Genomic DNA, 18,732 nt, shown 5'->3' with positions numbered 1-18,732 from the left:
GTGGCTCATGCCTGTAATCCTAGCACTTTGGGAGGCTGAGGTGGGCAGATCACCTGAGGTCAGGAGTTCAAGACCAGCCTGACCAACATGGAGAAACCCTGTCTCTACTAAAAATACAAAATTAGCTGGGCATGATGTTGGGTTCCTGTAATCCCAGCTACTTAGGAGGCTGAAGCGGGAGAATCGCTTGAACCCAGGAGGCGGAGGTTGCAGTGAGCCAAGATTGAGCCATTGCACTCCAGCCTGGGCAACAAGCGTGAAACTCTGTCTCAAAAAAAAAGAAATTGACTTTGGGGAGCCCTAGGAGATGTGGAGATGTCATAAGGAATTAGCTCCTTTGTCTTCCAAGGCAGCTGAAACTGAAGGACAACTGTGTGGCTTGCTGATGGGGAGAAAGATGCCCTACATATCAAAATTCGATGGGTAAAGATTCCAGACCGGTTTCAATTACCAGCCCTAAGTCAAAGAGAAGTGTATTTCAGGAGAAGAGCCCTTTCTGTCTCCGGGTTTCAGACCTTCAGCCGAGAGCCAGGGTGAAAGACACTAGTTAGTCTGTTCTTTATTCTCCTTGGAAAATTACAGGGTTACTTATCAACAAAATAACTGTCCAGGGAAATGCCATTTGGTGGCTTCTATATACAGGTCCATCCCTGGGAACTGTATTTCCAGAGGGGGCCTCGCCTAGAGGCCCCCCTTGGAACCCTCCCAGGTATCCAATAACAAATCACAAGGTGATGGCTGCTGGAGTGGGTCGGACCCAGGCCTACTGCTGGGCAGAGGGTTTGGGGGCCTCTCTCCTGAAAGCTTGCTCTTCCCACACCCCCTTTCCCAGCCAGGCTGTCTTGGACACTCCTGGGGCTCTGCTGAGGGCCACATGGTTCTTGCTTTGGACTTCTTTTGAGATGTCATTTTAACACTGAGGCATCCCGGCCTCCCTTCCCGGAGGATGGGTTATTTGCAGTGCCGTCTTTTCTTTTAGTCCCGGTTTTTGTACAAAAACAACGATATTCCCCATTGGACTGTGTTTTCATCCAAGAAACAAAAGTGCCTCAACAGGTACAGTTCTGCTGGTCGATCTGCTTCCGACAGGGCTCCATGGTGACAGCCACGCCCACCCCACTCCGGCCTGATGTCATTCGGGTCACCTCGCTCCAGGTGTCTGTGTCTGGGTCGTAACACTCTACACTGTCCAGGAACGTGTGACCATCATAGCCTCCTATAGGGAGAACAGAAGGGACAGTCACCACCTGTCACGCCATATCCAAGAGTGGGGGACAGAAAGAGGGAGAAGCAGCTGCAAGATACAAAAGCAGGCTGGGCATGGTGGCTCACACCTATAATCCCAGCACTTTGCAGGGCTGAGGCGGGAGGATTGCTTGAGGCCAGGAGTTCAAGGCCAGCCAGGGCGACATAGCAAAACCCTAGTCTCTTACTAAAAAAAAAAAAAAAAAAAAAAAAAAAGGCCAGGCATGGTAGCTCAGGCCTGTAATCCCAGCACTTTGGGAGGCTGAGGCGGGTGGATCACTTGAGTCCAGTCATTTGAGACCAGCCTGGGCAACATGGTGAAGCCCTGTCTCTACAAAAAAAGACAAGAATTTAGCCAGGCATGGTGGTGCTCGCTTGTAGTCCCAGCTACTAGGGAGGCTGAGGTGGGGAGGAACAGTTGAGCCTGGGAGGCCGAGATTGCAGTGAGCAGAGATTGCACCACTATACTCCAGCCTGGGTGACAAAGTAAGACCCTGTCTCCAAATAAATAAAAATAGGCTGCTCATGGTGGCTCATGACTGCAATCTCAGCACTTTGGAGGCTGAGATAGGCAGATCACCTGAGTTCGAGACTATCCTGGACAACACAGTGAAACCCCGTATGTACAAAATGTACAAAAATTAGCTGGGCTTGGTGTCGCATGCCTATAATCCCAGCTACTTGGGAGGTGGAAATAGGAGAATCGTTTAAACCAGGGAGGAGACTGCAATGAGCCAATGTTGTGCCACTGCACTCCAGAGTGAGACTTTCTCTCAAAAGTAGTTAATAGATAAAATTTTTTTTTTTTTTTTTTTTTTTTGAGACGGAGTTTCACTCTTGTTATCCAGGCTGGAGTGCAATGGCGTGATCTCGGCTCACCGCAACCTCCGCCTCCTGGGTTCAGGCAATTCTCCTGCCTCAGCCTCCTGAGTAGCTGGGATTACAGGCACGCGCCACCACGCCCAGCTAATTTTTTGTATTTTTAGTAGAGACGGGGTTTCACCATGTTGACCAGGATGGTCTCGATCTTTTGACCTCGTGATCCACCCGTCTCGGCCTCCCAAAGTGCTGGGATTACAGGCTTGAGCCACCGTGCCCAGCCAGTAGATAAAAATTTTTAAAAGTAAAATAAAGGCTGGGCACAGTGGCTCACGCCTGTAATCCCAACACTTTGGGAGGCCGAAGCAGGTGGATCACCTGAGGTCAGGAGTTTGAGACTAGCTTGGCCAACATGGAGAAACCCCATCTCTACTAAATATACAAAATTAGCCAGGTGTGGTGACGTGCACCTGTAGTCCCAGCTACTCGGGAGGCTGAGACAGGAGAATTGCTTGAACCCGGGAGGCGGAGGTTGCAGTGAGCTGAGATCATACTATTGCACTCCAGCCTAGGTAACAAGAATGAAACTCCTCAACAAAAGAAAATAAAAATAAATAAATAAATAAAAATAAATAAGATTAGCCAGGTGTGGTGGGTGCATGCCTGTGGTCCCTGATACTTGGGAGGCTGAGACAGGAGGATGGCTGGAGCCCAGGAGGTTAAGGCTGCAGTGAGCTGTGATCACATCACTGCACTCCAGCCTGGGCAACAGAGCAAGACCCTGTTTCTTTCCTTTTCACTTTTTTTTTTTTTTTTTTTTTTTTTGAGACAGAGTCTCACTCTGTCACCAGGTGCCAGGCTGGAGTGCAGTGGCACAATCTCGGCTCACTGCAACCTCCACCTCCTGGGTTCAAGCAATTCTTCTGCCTCAGCCTCCCAAGTAGCTGGGACTACAGGCACACACCACCACGCCTCGCTAATTTTTTTTTTAGTAGAGATAAGGTTTCACCATGTTGGCCAGGATAGTCTCCATCTCTTGACCTTGTGATCCGCCCGCCTCGGCCTCCCAAAGTGCTGGGATTACAGGCTTGAGCCACCGCACCCAGCCTCCTTTTTACTTTTTAATTTTTTTTTTTTTTGAGAGACGGGGTTTCACCATGTTGGCCAGGATGGTCGATCTTTCGACCTTGTGATCCGCCCCCGACCTTGGCCTCCCAAAATGCTGGGATTACAGGCGTGAGCCACCCTGCCCAGCCATGAGACACTGTTTCTTAAAAAAAAAAGAAAAAGGCCGGGCGCAGTGGCTCAAGCCTGTAATCCCAGCACTTTGGGAGGTCGAGGCGGGTGGATCACAAGGTCAAGAGATCGAGACCATCCTGGTCAACATGGTGAAACCCCGTCTCTACTAAAGTGCAAAAAATTAGCTGGGCATGGTGGCACGTGCCTGTAATCCCAGCTACTCCGGAGGCTGAGACAGGAGAATTGCCTGAACCCAGGAGGCGGAGGTTGCGGTGAGCCGAGATCGCGCCATTGTACTCCAGCCTGGGTAACAAGAGCGAAACTCCGTCTCAAAAAAAAAAAAAAAAAAAAAAAAAAGAAAAGAAAAAGCAGCTACCTGTCCACAACAGATGAGTCTAGTCAGGACTCTTCCCCACCCCCAGGGCCTCACCAAGGACGTAGATTCTCCCCTGGTGCACAGTGATCCCCAGGGCACTTCGCCGGTGCTTCATGGGGGCTACGAACGTCCACGTCTCTGTTTCCACGTCATACCGCTCCACGCTGTTCAGCTGATCCTGACCATCATAGCCCCCGGCAGCGTAGATACAGTTGTGCAGGACGCAGACGCCTAAAGGACACCGTGCACAGGTGATTCTGGGGTCTGGCTTCAAGAACCCCAGCCATCACCTCCTTGAGGGAGACTTTTCTTCTCTCCCCTACCTTCTCACCCTCAGAAATGAAGCGGGGAGGGAGAGAAGCTTGAACTCCATCAGAATCCAGTGCTTCTGTGGGTACTCCAGGGTGAGGGTGACAACAGGGGGTCTCTCCCAGGCCGGGCTCAGTTTCACCCCAGGATGATGAGGGGGTGGTGTTCCTGGTCACTCCCCTCCCTGCCGTCCTCACGCACCTGCCCCGCTCCGGATGGTGTTCATGGGTGTGATCATTCGCCACTCGTTCCTCTCTAGGTAGTAGCACTCAGCTGAATTAAGGCGGTTCGACCCATCAAATCCCCCAACGGCATAAAGCAGACGATTCAGGACGGCCACGCCCACCCCGATCCTTCGTGTCAGCATTGGGGCCACCAAGTGCCACTCGTCTCGCTCTGGCTCATACCTGCAAGGGCGTGAGAACAATGGTGACAATGGCCATTATAGCTGACCTTTGTGGAATACTTAAGTAAGGGCCGGATACCCTGCTTATTCTGTTTCCCTTAAATAGACAGGGTCTTGTTCTGTTGTCCAGGCTGGAGTGCAGTGGCACCATCACAGCTCAATGAAACTTCAGACTCTTCTTTTTTTTTTTCTTAATTTTTTAAATTTTTTTATTTGAGATGCGAGTTTTTGCTCGTCACCCAGGCTGGAGTGCAACAGCGCGATCTCGGCTCACTGTGACCTCCGCCTCCTGGGTTCAAGTGATTCTCCAGCCTTGGCCTCGAGCAGCTGGGATTACAGGCACCCACCACCTGCCCGGCTAATTTTTTTTTTTTTTTTTTTTTTTTACATGGAGACTAGCTCTATCAGCCAGGTGCTGGAGTGCAGTGGCATGATCTTGGCTCACTGCAACCTCCACCTCCCGGGTTCAATTGATTCTTCTGCCTCAGCCTCGAAGTAGCTGGGATTAGAGGTGTCCACCACAATGCCCAGCTAATTTTATATTTTTAGTAGAGATGGGGTTTCACTGTGTTAGCCAGGTGGGTTTTGATCTCCTGACCTCATGATCCACCTGCCTTGGCCTCCCAAAGTGCTGGGATTACAAGTGTGAGCCACTACGCCCAGCTTGATTTTTGTATTTTTAGTAGAAATGGGGTTTTGCCATGTTGGCCAGGCTGGTCTCAAACTCCTAACCTCAAGTGATCCACCTGCCTCAGCCTCCCAAAGTGCTGGGATTACAGGCATGAGCCACCACACTCAGCCTGCAGCTTCAAACCCTTGGGCTCCAGGGATCCTCCTGGCTCAGCCTCCTAAGTAGCTGGGACTACAGGTGCACGCCACTGTGCCCACCTACCCTCAAACACTAATGCTTGCAGTCATTCTCCAAGGACTGAGGTATCAGCAGCTCCATTTTCCAGATGAAGATACTGAGCCTCCTAGCCATCAACTGCTCAAGTTTAAAAACATATCTGATGGACCCCCTAAGGGCTCAGCCAGATCCCCCCACTTCACAGATGATAAAATAACATCTCAGAAAGGAGAAATGGCATATTCAGCATCACTCGTTGATGCTCACTAGGTCTGGCCTAGTGGCTCACACCTGTAATCCCAGCACTTTGGGAGGCTGAGGTGAGAGAATCCCTTGAGGACAGGAGTTGAAGACCAGCCTGGCCAACATGGCAAAACCCCATCTCTACAAGAAATACAAAAATTAGCCAGGCATGGTGGCAGGTACCTGTAGTCCCCCAGCTACTCAGGGGGGCTGAGGCAGGAAAGTCACTTGAACCTGGAAGGTGGAGGCTGCAGTGACCCATGATGGCACCAGTGCACTCCAGCCTGAGTAGCAAAGCAAGACACTTCTCAAAAAAAAAAAAAAAAAAAAAATTTTTTTTTTTTTTGGTAGAGACAAGGTCTCACTATATTGCCCAGGCTAGTCTCCTGGGCTGAAGCAATCCTCCCACCTCAGCCTCCCAAAGTCCTGGATTACAGGTATGAGCCACGATGCCTGGCTCAACTATCTCAAACTGAGGGAACTTTTCCCAGATCTACACAAAGGAAACCATATGGGTTTGTGACAGTCAGTCCCCTAAGCATTTCCCAGCCCCAGGCAAAGAATCTGAGGTCACTGACTAGAACTCTCTCAGGAACTTAGCTTCATCCTGAGGCCTCCACTCCCTGCAGACAAAAAGAGGAGACAGGCACTCAGCCTCAGGAAGAATCCCCGGGTCTCAGCAGCTCGGGACCTGCCAGGAGCAGGAGCCTCAGAGCCCACTCCCGGCCCTGCCACTCACCTCTCCACACTGTTGTGGTGGATGCAGCCGTGGGAGCCACCGACGGCATAGATGTGCCCATCGATGACCCCCACCCCAATGCGATTGCGGGGCACGCTCATGGGAGCGCAGGGCGACCACTGATTGGTCATGGGGTTGTAGCAGTCCAGGGCGCTGGAGTCGGTGTTGCCGTCGGGGGAGTTGTTCCGGCCGCCCACGGCGTACAACAGCCCGCCCACCACGCAGCCGGCCAGGCCACTCCGTGGCACCTGCAGGTCCGCCAACCGGAGCCAGGTGCCGTCACTAGGGTTGTAAGCCTCCAGGTAGCTGAGCGACTGTCGGAAGTAGCCGCCTGCGGTGTAGATCAGGCGGCCCACCTTGGGCGCCCGGCAGGGCATCATCTGCGTGGGCTTGTGCAGGGTGAGCTCCTCGAATATCTTGACCAGGTAGTCCTTGCAGCGGGAGTCCGACTGCAGGATCTCACACTTCTGCAGCTGCATCTGCAGGAAGTTCGGCGTCAGCGAGTGGCAGCGCACGGCCCGCAGCAGCGCCTGGACATAGAAGCGCCGCTGCTCGCAGTCGTACTTGACCCAGTTGATGCAGGCGTGGAAGACCTCGGACTCGCAGCGCACGTTCAGGTCGTCCCTGCTGATGAGGGTCACCAGTTGGCAGTGGGACAGGTTGAAGAATTCCTCTTGCTTGGCCACCTGCAGAGGGCGACAGTGGGAAGGCTGACTCCCAAATCGCCCCCACCCCTCACCAAGCAGGACCCAGGGGACAAGTAGCTCACCACTGCCACTGAGTCTCGGCTTCCTCATCTGCTAAATGGGGATATGAATAATAGGAACCGCATACATTGTGACCATTAAATGAGTTAATACTACGTGCCAGGCATGTCATCAGGCCTCAGGGAAATGGGCAAAGACTCAATAGATGGTGTACCCTGCAGTATCATTTGCTTTTTGTTGTTTTTTGAGACAGTCTCACTCTGTCACCCGGGCTGCAGTGCAGTGGCACTATCTCTGCTCACTGCAACCTCTGCCTCCCAGGTTCAAGTTATTCTCCCACCTCAGCCATCCAAGTAGCTGGGATTACAGGTGCCCACCAACATGCCCAGCTAATTTTCTTTTTCTTTTCCTTTTTTTTTTTTTTTTTTTCTGATACAGAGTCTTGCTCTGTCACCCAAGCTGCAGTGCAGTGGTGCAATCTTGGTTCACTGCAACCTCCGCCTCCTGGATTCAAGCAATTCTCCTGCCTCAGTCTCCCAAGTAGCTAGGATTACAGGAGTGTGCCACCACACCTGGATCATTTTTTTTTTTTTGGTATTTATTTATTTTGAGACGCAGTCTCACTGTCACCCAGACTGAAGTCCAGTAGTGCAATCTCGGCTCACTGTAAACTCTGGGTTCAAGTGATTCTCCTGCCTCAGATTCCCCAGTAGCTGGGATTACAGGCACCTACCATCATGCCTGGCTAATTTTTTTTGTATTTTTAGTAGAGATGGGGTTTCTCCATGTTGGCCAGGCTGGTTTCAAACCCCTAACTTCAGGTGATCCTCATGCCTTGGCCTCCCAAAGTGCTGGGATTACAGGTGTGAGCCACTGCGCCCAGCCTTGTATTTATTTTTAGTAGAGACGGGGTTTCACTACGTTGGTCAGGCTGGAATTTTTGTATTGTTAGTACAGATGAGGTTTCTCCATGTTGGCCAAGCTTGTCTCAAACTCTTGACCTTACATGATCCACCCATCCCAGCCTCCCACAGTGCTGGGATTACAGGTGTGTGAGCTACCGCACCCGACCTGTTTTTGCTTTTTTTTTGAGACGGAGTTTCGCTCTTGTTACCCAGGCTGGAGTGCAATGGCACGATCTCGGCTCACCGCAACCTCCGCCTCCTGGGTTCAAGCAATTCTCCTGCCTCAGCCTCCTGAGTAGCTGGGATTACAGGCACGTGCCACCATGCCCAGCTAATTTTTTTGTATTTTTAGTAGAGATGGGGTTTCACCATGTTGACCAAGATGGTCTCGATCTCCTGACCTCATGATCCACCCGCCTCGGCCTCCCAAAGTGCTGGGATTACAGGCTTGAGCCACTGAGCCCGGCGGTGATGCATACTTGTAATCCCAGCTACTCAGGAGGCTGAGGTAGGAGAATCATTTGAGCTTAAGAGTTCGAGACCAGCCCAGGCAACAAAGTGAGATCCCACATCAAAAAACAACAAGGCTGGGTGCAGTGGCTCCCGTCTGTAATCCCAGCAGTTTGGGAGGTCAAGGCAGGTGAATCACTTGAGGTCAGGAGTTCAAGACCAGCCTGGCCAACGTGGTGAAACCCCATCTTTACCATAAAAATACAAAAATGAGCTGGGTGTGGTAGCACACACCTGTAGTCCCAGTGGCTCGGGAGGCTGAAGTGGGAAGATCGTTTGAGCCCAGAAATTTAAGGCTGCAGTGAGCTATAATCGTGCCACTGCACTCCAGCCTGAGCAGCAAAGCAAAACCCTGTCTTAAAAGCAAAAACAGAGGCCGGTTTTTGAACTCTAAGAATATGTTACTTACAGGGCTGGGCGTGGTGGCTCACGCCTGTAATCCTAAAACTTTGGGAGGCCAAGGTGGGTGGATCACCTGAGGTCAGGAGTTCAAGACCAGCCTGGCCATCATGGTGAAACCCCATCTTTAAAAAATAAAATATGTAACTTATTTTTTCTGAGTTTATTTTTTTGAGAAGGAATTTCGCTCTGTCTCCCAGGCTTGGGTGCAATGGTACAATCTTGGCTCACTGCAACATCCACCTCCCAGGTTCAAGGGATTCTCCTGTCTCAGCTTCCCAAGTAGCAGGGACTACAGTCAAATGCCAGCATGCCTGGCTAATTTTCCTTTTTTGTATTTTTGGTAGAGATGGGGTTTCACCCTATTGGTCAGGCTGGTGTCAAACTCCTGACCTCAGGTGATCGACCTGCCTCAGCCTCCCAAAGTGCTGAGATTATAGGCATGAGCCACGGCACTCGGACAAGATGGGGTATAACCATGTTGGTCAGGGAGACCTCCAATTCCTGACCTCAAATGATCCGCTTGCCTCAGCCTCCCAAAGTGCTGGGATTACAGACCTGAGCCACAGAGCCTGGCCCCCTCTTGTCAATTTCTATAACTTCCTTCACTGAGAAATGAAAATGAAACCAAAAACAGTGTAAGGAAATTTTGTGCACCAAAGAAAACATGACTAAGGTTCAGACTTGCAGCTTGCAGCCTGTCATGGGTGTCTAATAAACATTTGCTGACTGCCCAAAAGGCTGGGTTGCCCAGGATTTGGCTGCTTTTCACTGCATTCTGTCCCCACCTTTGACCCCAGAGAAACCAGGGAGCCCAGAGACCCAAGACGACCTCACATCCCCCAGTTGTTCACAAGTCTTCCCACATATGTAGACAACTCAGAACTCCAGTTGTTTTGTTTTTTTTGAGACTGCATCTCACTCTGTCACCCAGACTGAAGTGTAGTGGCTCGATGTCGGCTCACTGCAACCTCCACCTCCCAGGTTCAAGAGATTCTCCTGCCTCAGCCTCCCAAGCAGCTGGGACTACAGGTGTACCACCACGCCAAGCTAATTTTTGTATTTTCAGTAGAGTTGGGTTTTCACCATGTTGGCCAGGCTGGTCTTGAACTCCTGACCTCAGGTGATCTACCTGCCTTGGCCTCCCAAAGTGCTGGGATTACAGGTGTGAGCCACCAAGCCCAGCCCCTGTTGTTTCTTGTTTGTTTGTTTGTTTGTTTACAGACAGGGTCTCATTATGTTGCCCAAGCTGGTCTTGAACTCTTGGCCTCAAGCGATCCTCCCACCTCAGCCTCCCAAAGTGTGGGGACTGCAGAAGTGAGCCACCATGCCCAGCCCAGAACCTCCTTTTTCTCCAGTTTCCTGCCTTCATATCTCAATGGGAAACAGTGATGAACACTCCTCCATCCCTGGTCCTTCCCCTGACACTACCCCCAGCCCCGCCCCCTGCTCACCTCCCCGAAATGCATGTAGATGTACTCCCGGGCGCGCTGGTGCAACTCCACACAGCCAATCTGCTCAGCGAAGTTGGCGATGCCGATGGCGTTGCTGGGGTCCAGCTGCTGCACCAGGAAGTCACTACAGGCACGGACAACGCTGTCGATCTGGTACATGACAGCACCATTCATGACGTGGAGGACACATTTCTCGCCCATGGAGATGGAGGCCGTGTAGGCGAATTCGATGAGGCGCTCCATGACCTTGGGGTGGATGCCCTCGATGGACACCACCTCCATGCCCTGCTCCCGCAGGCCGTTGGTGAACATGGCCTTGAAGACAGGGCTGGAAGAGGCCAGCACCACCTTGTGGGCCATGAACTGAGCGGCTGGCGCATCCTGGTATTTGACCTGCAGGGTGACATCACACAGCTGCTGGCTGAGCCGAAGTTCGTTCATGATGCCGAAGGCCTGCTTGGTATGATCCTCCAGGGTGTAGCTGAAGGTGCGGTTGCCATGCTGGGAGGGCGTCACCTCCGCCTTGCACTCCGTGGAGGCATACATCACTGCGTCCCCTCCCCCCTCGGGGCACTGTGACCGCAGGGGCAGGAATCTGCTGCAGGCCCCAGCCCCGCTAGGCCTGGGTTCTGGCTGCATGGGGTTCCAGCAGATAAGCAACACCACCACCTCTGGCACTCAGGGCCCTGGGGGAGAGAGCACAGGGTAGGGGGCAGGGGTTGGGGCTGGGCCAGCACCTGCTGGACCTCTTTTTGTAAGAGAAAGCAATTCCTAGGTCAGTTTTCCTGCAAAGTAGGTGAAGCAGAGTCTATTTGCAAACTTGCAAACTTCCCCTTGACCGGACCAGCCCAAGAGCTCATCTTAAAACACAGGTGACATCATTGTCTCTCCCCTGCTCTGGATCCTCCAACACCTGCCACAGTACCTAGTAAAACAGATCTCCTGAACAGCCTGCAAAGCCCTATGCAATTGGCCCCTGCCACCTCTTCCCTTCGCTCATTCTGTTCAAGTGATCTGGTAGCCTTTCCCTTTCTAGAGCATGTCAAGCTCATTCCTTCATTTGCCTCACCATTTATTGGGCGTTCAACTGTATGCCAGGCACTGATCTGGGTGCTGAAGACACAGCAGTGAGCAAAACACAAAAATCCTACCCTCCTGGAGCTAACAACTACAGGGAGGAACAATAATAAATTAAGCAAAATCTAGCTTCATAAAGAAAATTACAACAGCATTGTGACAAGCTATTCAAGCTATTCTCATACCTCAGTCTCCTGAGTAGCCGGGATTACAGGCACTAGCCATTACAATGGGCTGAGAATTGGGTGCAGTTTGTTTTTTACTTTTTGTTTTTGTTTTCTGAGACAAGGGTCTCACTCTGTCACCCAGGCTGGAGTGCAATGGCACGATCTCAGTTCACCGCAATCTCTGCCTCCTGGATTGAAGTGATCCTCCTGCCTCAGCCTCTCAAGTAGCTGGGATTACAAAGGTACGCCACCATACCTGGCTAATTGTTTTATTTTTAGTAGAGACAGGGTTTCACCATGTTGGCCAGGCTGGTCTCGAACTCCTGACCTCAAGTGATCCACCTGCCTCAGGCCTGGCCTTGGGTGCAGTTTTTCGTTTTTTTTTTTTTTTTTAAATCAAGCAGAGCAAGTCTCTTTGAGAAGGTGAGATTGGAGCTGAGACAAAGATGAAAATTACTATAAAGTGGGAGGCCAGGGAGCAGTCTTCCAGGCAGAGGGAACAGCAAGTGCAGTGGCTCAGAGGCTGCGACAGCCAATCTGGAGAACTGGGAAGGAGTGCAGTGAGAGCTAAGGACTTAAGGAAGGGTTTCATGCAAACCCCTGGAGCCTGGCGGGCCAGGAGATGAGTTTTGTGTTTTGTGTTTTGTTTTTCAAGACAGAATCTTGCTGTGTTGCCCAAGCTGGAGTGCAGTGGCATGATCTTGACTTACTGCAATCTCTGCCTCCCAAGTTCAAACTATTCTCATACCTCGGACTCCTGAGTAGCTGGGATTACAGGCACCCGCTAACCAGGATGGGCTAATATTTTTTGTATTTTTAGTAGAGATGGGTTTCACCGTGTTGGCCAGGCTGGTCTCAAACTCCTGGCCTCCCAAAATGCTTGGATTACAGGCACAGGCTGCTGTGCCCAGACGTGAGTTATGTTTTGAAAGGTGTGGGGGATCTCCAAGTGGCCCCCCAAGCGGATCTGCAAGTTCTCCCCTCTTTCTGGGGCTCAATTCAGAGTCTCCTCTTCCCTGTTAAATTGCCATCACTGCACTTGTCAGGAACTGAAATGACCTCCTTTGCTTGTTTGTTGATCGACTGTCTCTGGTCCCCAACCCCAGCGCCTGAATAGCAGGGAGCCCTATGTAGGTCGGCGTCTGGCCAACCCTCTCTTGTGCCTCACGCCTGGGGCCTGGCACTGCGAAGGGGTTAGTAAACGGGTGGCTGGCTAACTGCCCGTGCCACCGGGCCTGCCTGAGTGCCCTCCTCCACACTCCCTGGGTGCCACTCGGCCCCACTCCGGTGCCAAGGCCCTGGGCTTGCCTCTTGGTCTTTGGCCAATCGGTCAACGATTCCCCTTGGGCACCAGGCACTTCCCCCACCCTACAAAGCGACAAGTGGGCGACTGCGCATGCCCCTCCTGAGCCGCCAGCAGGCCCGGAGAAGCGAGGAAGTGACCCCGCCGCGGCCGCTTGTCTGCCAACCCCAGAACGCAGGTCAATCCCCCCCACACACACCCCGGAGCCCCCGAGCCTCCGTCTGCGCCGCGCCTCCCGGGTTCTCTCGTTCGGCCACCCAGAGACTCGCGCCGTCCAACAAAAATATCGGACCCAGGCCGCGCCCTGCTGGCCCTCCAAGTCCGGGCCGGGAACTCAGAGGCGCCCCGGGCCGTGGCGCCCAGTTTCCAGGTCCCCGGGTTTGACCGCAGGGGCGCTCGCGGCCCGCGACGCCCGCAGCCCGGGCACAGCCCGCCTCACTCACCCCGCCATGGCCGCGCTCCGGCTCCGCCTCCGCCGCCCGAGCCCCGGCGCCTCCATCGCTGCGCGTGGGGGAGGCGCGGAACGCGCGCAGGTCACCATGACTAAGCAGAGCCGGGCGCCCGCCGTGTCACAATAAAAGTCCCCGGGCCCTGGCCTCGGGCGGTAGGAACCGCGGAGGGGCCGCTCCCCACCCCCCGCCCACGTCTGCTGTCGCCGAGCTGCGCGGCCCCAGCGCGGCCACCACGGCGCTTGGCGTGGCGGCGGGGCGGGGAAACGCGGCGCTGGGCGCGCTTAGCCGCGTGGTCCGAGTCGCTGGGAGTCTGAACCCCGAATTCCAGGCCCGCGCGCCCCGGCCCGCACCGGGGATGGGGTAGACGCCCTTCCTCGCCGCTGCTGCCCGAACGCTCACCTAAGCCCTCGGGTCGCCTCCGTAGGGGTCCCTGGGGTGGGGACGCCCGGGGCGCGCAGCAGCTCCAGGCACTGTGGTGCCACCCGCGCACTGCGCTTCCGGGAAGCCCGGGGACCGCGGCCCAGTCCGGGCGATTCCTGCCTAAACTTAGCAGTAGGGGACCCGCGGCCGCCTCCGCCGTCAAGGGTCCTCCGCTCCAGGGCTGCGTGGCCTGCGGGGTCTCGGTCGTCGATTGGGGAGCGGCCTCCGGACTCCCGAAAAGGAGGCGGGGAGAAGGCGGAGAGGGCGCGGCGGGGAAGGAACGGCGATTCCCCCGCCCTTCCCGCAGGTGCCTGGCGCCCGTTGGCGAGGGGCAATGGGCGGGGGCGCATAGCCAGGCCCCTCTCTCTCTGTTCCTTCAGTCGCCCGGTTTTGTCGGTTTCGTCCCCGGGCGTTTACTCGCGGGGCTGCGCGCCACCACCTGCTATTCTCCCTTTAACACCACACAGCACAGGCCTCGTGGTCCGTCGGCCGCAGATCTAGGGAAAATTATCTACCTCCCTGGGTTTTCTTCTTTTTTTTTTTTTCCTTTAGAAACAAGGTCTCGCTTTGGTCTGCGCGCCCGGGCTGGAGTGCAGTGACGCAATCACCGCTCGCTACAGCCTCGAGCTCCCGGCCCCAAGCGATCCTCCCACCTCAGCCTCCTGAGTAGCTGGGACCACAGACACACGCCACCACGCCCGCCTAATATTTTTTTTTTTTTTTTCTGTAGAGACGGGGTCTCGCAATGTTGCCAAGGCTGGTCTTGAACACCCGGACTTAAGAGATCCCCTCTCCTCAGCCTCCCAAAATTCTGGGATTACAGGTGTGAGGCACTGCACCTAGCCTCAGGTTTTCCTTGGTTTTGTGTGTGTGTGTGTGTGTGTGTGTGTGTGTGTTTTAATTGAAACGGAGTCTTGCACTGTCCCTCAGGCTGGAGTACAGTGGGGTTTTCTCGGCTCACTAACTCCGCCTCCATGTTCAAGAGATTCTCCTGCCTCAGCCTCCTAAGTGGCTGGGATTACAGACGCCCGCCACCACCCCCAGCTAATTTTTTGTATTTTTAGTGGAGACCGGGTTTCACCATGTTGGCCAGGCTGGTCTCGAACTTCTGACTTGGTGATTTGCCCGTCTCAGCCTCCCAAAGTGTTGGGATTACACGTGTGAGCCACTGTGCCCAGCCTGCCCTGTCTTTATATTCAATTTACCTCCTATCAAGAGGTGCGTGGCACCTGCTTTTGGGGGGTTCAAACCCTGGATTTTCCTATTACCAACTCTGCCGGTGGGCGTTTCCTTAACTTTCTATGGTTGAGTTTCCTCTCGTAAAAGGCAATAATATAATGGCATCTGTCTGCCAGATTATCATTAAGACTAAATGCGAATGCTATTTTGAAATGGAGTTTTGCTCTTGTTGCCCAGGCTGGAGTGCAACGGCACCATCTCGGCTCACTGCAACCTCCACTTCCCGGGTTCAAGTGATTCTCCTGCCCCAGCCTCCCGAGTAGTTGAGATTACAGGTATGTGGCACCATGCCCGTCTAATTTTGTATTTTCGGTAGAGACAGGGTTTCACCATGTTGGTCAGGCTGGTCTCAAACTCGCGACCTCAGATGAGCTGCCTCGGCCTCCCAAAGTGCTGGGATTGCAGGTGTGAGGCACCCATGATTGCTATTTTTCTTTCATGGCTAAGGAAACTGATTTGTTATGTACACCGTTTACGATGTAACGTTACCCTTTAAATAAATGTATGTACATTTATTTACATTGAGGTCAGGAGGAGTTCGAGACCAGCCTGACCAAAACGGTGAAACCCCATCTTAATTAAATACAAAAAAATTAGCCAGGTGTGGTGGTGAGTGGGGAGACAGAGCAAGACTCCATCTCAAAAGGAAAAAAAAAAGAGAGAGAGAGAGACGGGGTTTCGCCATGTGCCATGTTGCCCAGGTTGGTCTCGAACTCGTGAGTTCACGCGATCGGCCAACCTCGCCCTCCGAAGTTCTGCGATTACAGGTGCGAGCCACCGCGTCCAGAGGCCTGCTAAATTTAAAGTAAGTGAATAATAAATGAAAACCCTAGGCCTCTGGAGCCCGCGCGGTGAATTTGAAAGATTCAACGTTCTGGCCTAGGGTCTGGAAGGTATCACGTGTAGGACTATGGTGTGGCGTCCCCCCCACCCCCCGGTACCCCAAATCCTTGCTGCGGGTGGCTGCAGTTCCAGACAGCTCCTGAGGGGGCGCCCTAGATAATCCGTGAACAAGCGGAGTGCCTGAGGTAACCAGCACCCTCCCGGCACGTGGCGGAAGACAACCTCTTCCTCTCTCAAAATCAAACCTTACAGGTGCAGTGAGCCGGGTGCTTATAAAGATTTACCCAAGGTGCACTCGCACACATACAGGCGGAAGGAGGCATGTACACACGCATTTATTGCATTGTAATGCATATCACGGCAAAAGGACTGGATCCCATTCACAAGGCCCTCTGTAGAGCCCCGGCTTAATCAGTGGTGGCATATCCTTGCTGAGAAATACTATGCAGCCAGTTAAAAGGAGCCACACATGCACTGTATGGATATGTACCTAGATCTTCTATTTTTTACTTTTATTTTTCTTTTTTCATTTTTTTTTCTTTTTTTGAGACAGGGTCTTGCTCTGTCACCCAGGCTGGAGTGCGGTGGCACAATGATAGCTCACTACAGCCTTGACCTCCTGGGCTCAAGTGATCCTCCTGCCTCTGCCTCCCAAGTAGTTGGGCCTACAGTCACTCACTACCACACCTAGCTGACTTTTTTTTGTTGTTTTTGAGATGAAGTCTCGTTCTGCCACACAAGCTGGAGTGCAGTGGCGCGATCTTGCCTTACTGCAACCTCCACTTCCCAGGTTCAAGCGATTCTCCTGCCTCAACCTCCTAAGTAGCTGGGACCACAAGTGTATGCCACCACACCCAGCTAAGTTTTTTCTTTTCTTTTCTTTTTTTGAGACAGAGTTTCACTCTTGTTACCCAGGCTGGAGTGCAATGGCGCAATCTCGGCTCACCGCAACCTCCACTTCCTGGGTTCAAGCAATTCTCCTGCCTCAGCCTCCTGAGTAGCTGGGATTACAAGTGCCCACCACCACACCTAGCTTTTTTTTTTGAGATGGAGTCTCACTCTGTGACCCAGGCTGGAGTGCAGTGGCGTGATCTCGGCTCACTGCAACCTCCACCTCCCAGGTTCAAGTGACTCTTCTGCCTCAGCCTCCCAAGTAGCTGGGACTACAGGCACGTGTCACCATGCCTGGCTAATTTTTTGTATTTCTAGTAGAGACGGGGTTTCACTGTGTTAGCCAGGATGGTCTCCATCTCCTGACCTTGTGATCCACCTGCCTTGGCCTCCCATAGTGCAAGGATTACAGGTGAGAGCCACCACACCCGACCTCCAGGCCTCCATTTTTTAAATGTTAAAAAAGAACAAGTACTATGGACTGAATTGTTCACCCCACCCCCTTTTCATGTGTTGCAGCCTTAACCCTCAATGGAATGCTATTGGGAGATGGGCCTTTGGGAGGTGATTAGGTCTAGATGAGGTCATGAAGATGGGGCCCTCATGATGGGATTAGCTGTTTTTTTGTATTTGTAGTAGGGACGGGGTTTCACCATGTTGGCCAAGTGGGTCTCAAACTCCTGACCTCAGTTGATCCATCTGCCTCAGCCTCCCAAAGTGTTGGAATTACAAGCGTGAGCCACCTCAACCAGCCTACTCTCTCTTTCTTTCCCCAGCATGTGGGAACACAGTGAGAAGTTGGCTGTCCGCATGCTCAGAAGAGAGCCCTCACTAGAACCCAACCATGCTCACATTCTTTTTTTTTTTTTTTGAGACAGAGTCTTGCTGTGCCACCCAGGCGCAGGCTGGAGTGCAGTGATGCCATCTCAGCTCACAGCAACCTCCGCCTCCCAGGTTCGAGCAATTATCCTGCCTCAGTCTCCCCAGTAGCTGGGATTACAGGCGCCTGCCACCATGCCTGGCTAATTTTTTTTTTTTTTTTTTTTGGTAGAGATGGGGTTTCCCCATGTTGGCCAGGCTGGTCTCAAACTCCCGACCTCAGGTGATCTGCCCTTCTGAGCCTCCCAAAGTGCTGGGATTACAGGCGTGAGCCACTGTGCCCGGCCCCATGCTGGTATTCTGATGTTGGACTTCCTACTCTCCAGAACTAGGCAAAAGTAATTACTGGGACTGAAGCCACCCAATGTATTTGTTATGCAGCCCAAGCCAACCAAGAGCAAGACATCCACACAATGTGTGGGTATTGCTAGGCGCTGTGGTTTCTGTCTAATCTCAGCACTTGGGAGGCTGAGGCAGGTGAATCACTTGGATTCAGGAGTTTGAGACCAGCCTCAGCAACAAAGGGACAACTCGTCTCCACATACACAAAATTTTTTTAAGTTAGCCGGGTGTGTTTGTGAGCTGTGTCGTGGCGGTGAGCTCTGCAGTTGTGAGCCGGGTGTAGTGTGGGACCTCTGGTCCCAGCTACACAGGAGGCTGAGGCAGGAGGAGTATTGCTTGACCCCAGGAGGTGGAGGCTGAAGTGGACTATAATTCTGCCACTGCACTCCAACCTGGGCAACACAGGAAGATCCTGTCTCACACAAACAAGAAAATGTGTGGGTGTACTATATTTTCCAAGATATAATTTTTTTTTAGGCAGGTCTTGCTGTGTCACTCAGGCTGGAGTGCACCTGTGCAGTCATAGCTCACTGCACCCTCTACCTCCCAGGCTCAGGTGATCCTCCCACTCCAGCCTCCCCAGCTACTGGGACCCTAGGCATGTGCCGCCACACCTGTGTGATTTTTTTTTTTTTTTTTTTTTTAGACGGAGTTTCGCTCTTGTTACTCAGGCTGGAGTGCAATGGCGCGATCTCGGCTCACCGCAACCTCCGCCTCCTGGGTTCAGGCAATTCTCCTGCCTCAGCCTCCTGAGTAGCTGGGATTACAGGCACGTGCCACCATGCCCAGCTAATTTTTTTGTATTTTTAGTAGAGACGGGGTTTCACCATGTTGACCAGGATGGTCTCGATCTCTTGACCTTGTGATCCACCTGCCTCGGCCTCCCAAAGTGCTGGGATTACAGGCTTGAGCCACCGCGCC

General features: G+C 52.9%; 1 protein-coding gene across 3 annotated transcripts; it reads right to left on the bottom strand.

The window, feature by feature from the left end:
- Positions 1-529: 529 nt before the first annotated feature.
- KEAP1 (kelch like ECH associated protein 1) lies at positions 530-13,678 on the bottom strand. Of its 3 annotated transcripts, none has more exons than XM_039466240.2 (6): positions 13,597-13,678; positions 10,199-10,884; positions 6,224-6,909; positions 4,190-4,395; positions 3,734-3,910; positions 530-1,216 (listed from the first exon to the last, which is right to left on the bottom strand). In XM_039466240.2, exons 2-6 carry the CDS (start codon positions 10,835-10,837, stop codon positions 1,050-1,052), a joined length of 1,875 nt encoding a protein of 624 aa, XP_039322174.1. In that variant the 5' UTR covers positions 10,838-10,884; positions 13,597-13,678; the 3' UTR covers positions 530-1,049. The 3 variants fall into 3 exon arrangements, with proteins under 3 accessions (XP_039322174.1, XP_039322173.1, XP_039322175.1); XM_039466239.2 differs by lacking the exon at positions 13,597-13,678 and adding an exon at positions 13,189-13,264; XM_039466241.2 differs by lacking the exon at positions 13,597-13,678 and adding an exon at positions 12,945-13,162.
- Between the last annotated feature and the right edge of the window lie 5,054 nt (positions 13,679-18,732).

The sequence above is a fragment of the Saimiri boliviensis genome, chromosome 14 (assembly GCF_048565385.1).
Source record: "Saimiri boliviensis isolate mSaiBol1 chromosome 14, mSaiBol1.pri, whole genome shotgun sequence".
NCBI classification, from domain to species: Eukaryota; Metazoa; Chordata; class Mammalia; order Primates; family Cebidae; genus Saimiri; species Saimiri boliviensis.
The sequence above is the reverse complement of the archived record's forward strand: the minus strand, read 5'-3'. Positions and strand labels throughout refer to the sequence as shown.

Coding starts and splice junctions, on each gene's coding strand:
- KEAP1 (XM_039466240.2), bottom strand. CDS start 10,837: ATGCAGCCAGAACCCAGGCCTAGCGGGGCTGGGGCCTGCAGCAGATTC. Junction 6,910..10,198: donor TCTACATGCATTTCGGGGAG/GTGAGCAGGGGG, acceptor CGCCCTCTGCAG/GTGGCCAAGCAAGAGGAATT. Junction 4,396..6,223: donor CACCACAACAGTGTGGAGAG/GTGAGTGGCAGG, acceptor ACGCCCTTGCAG/GTATGAGCCAGAGCGAGACG.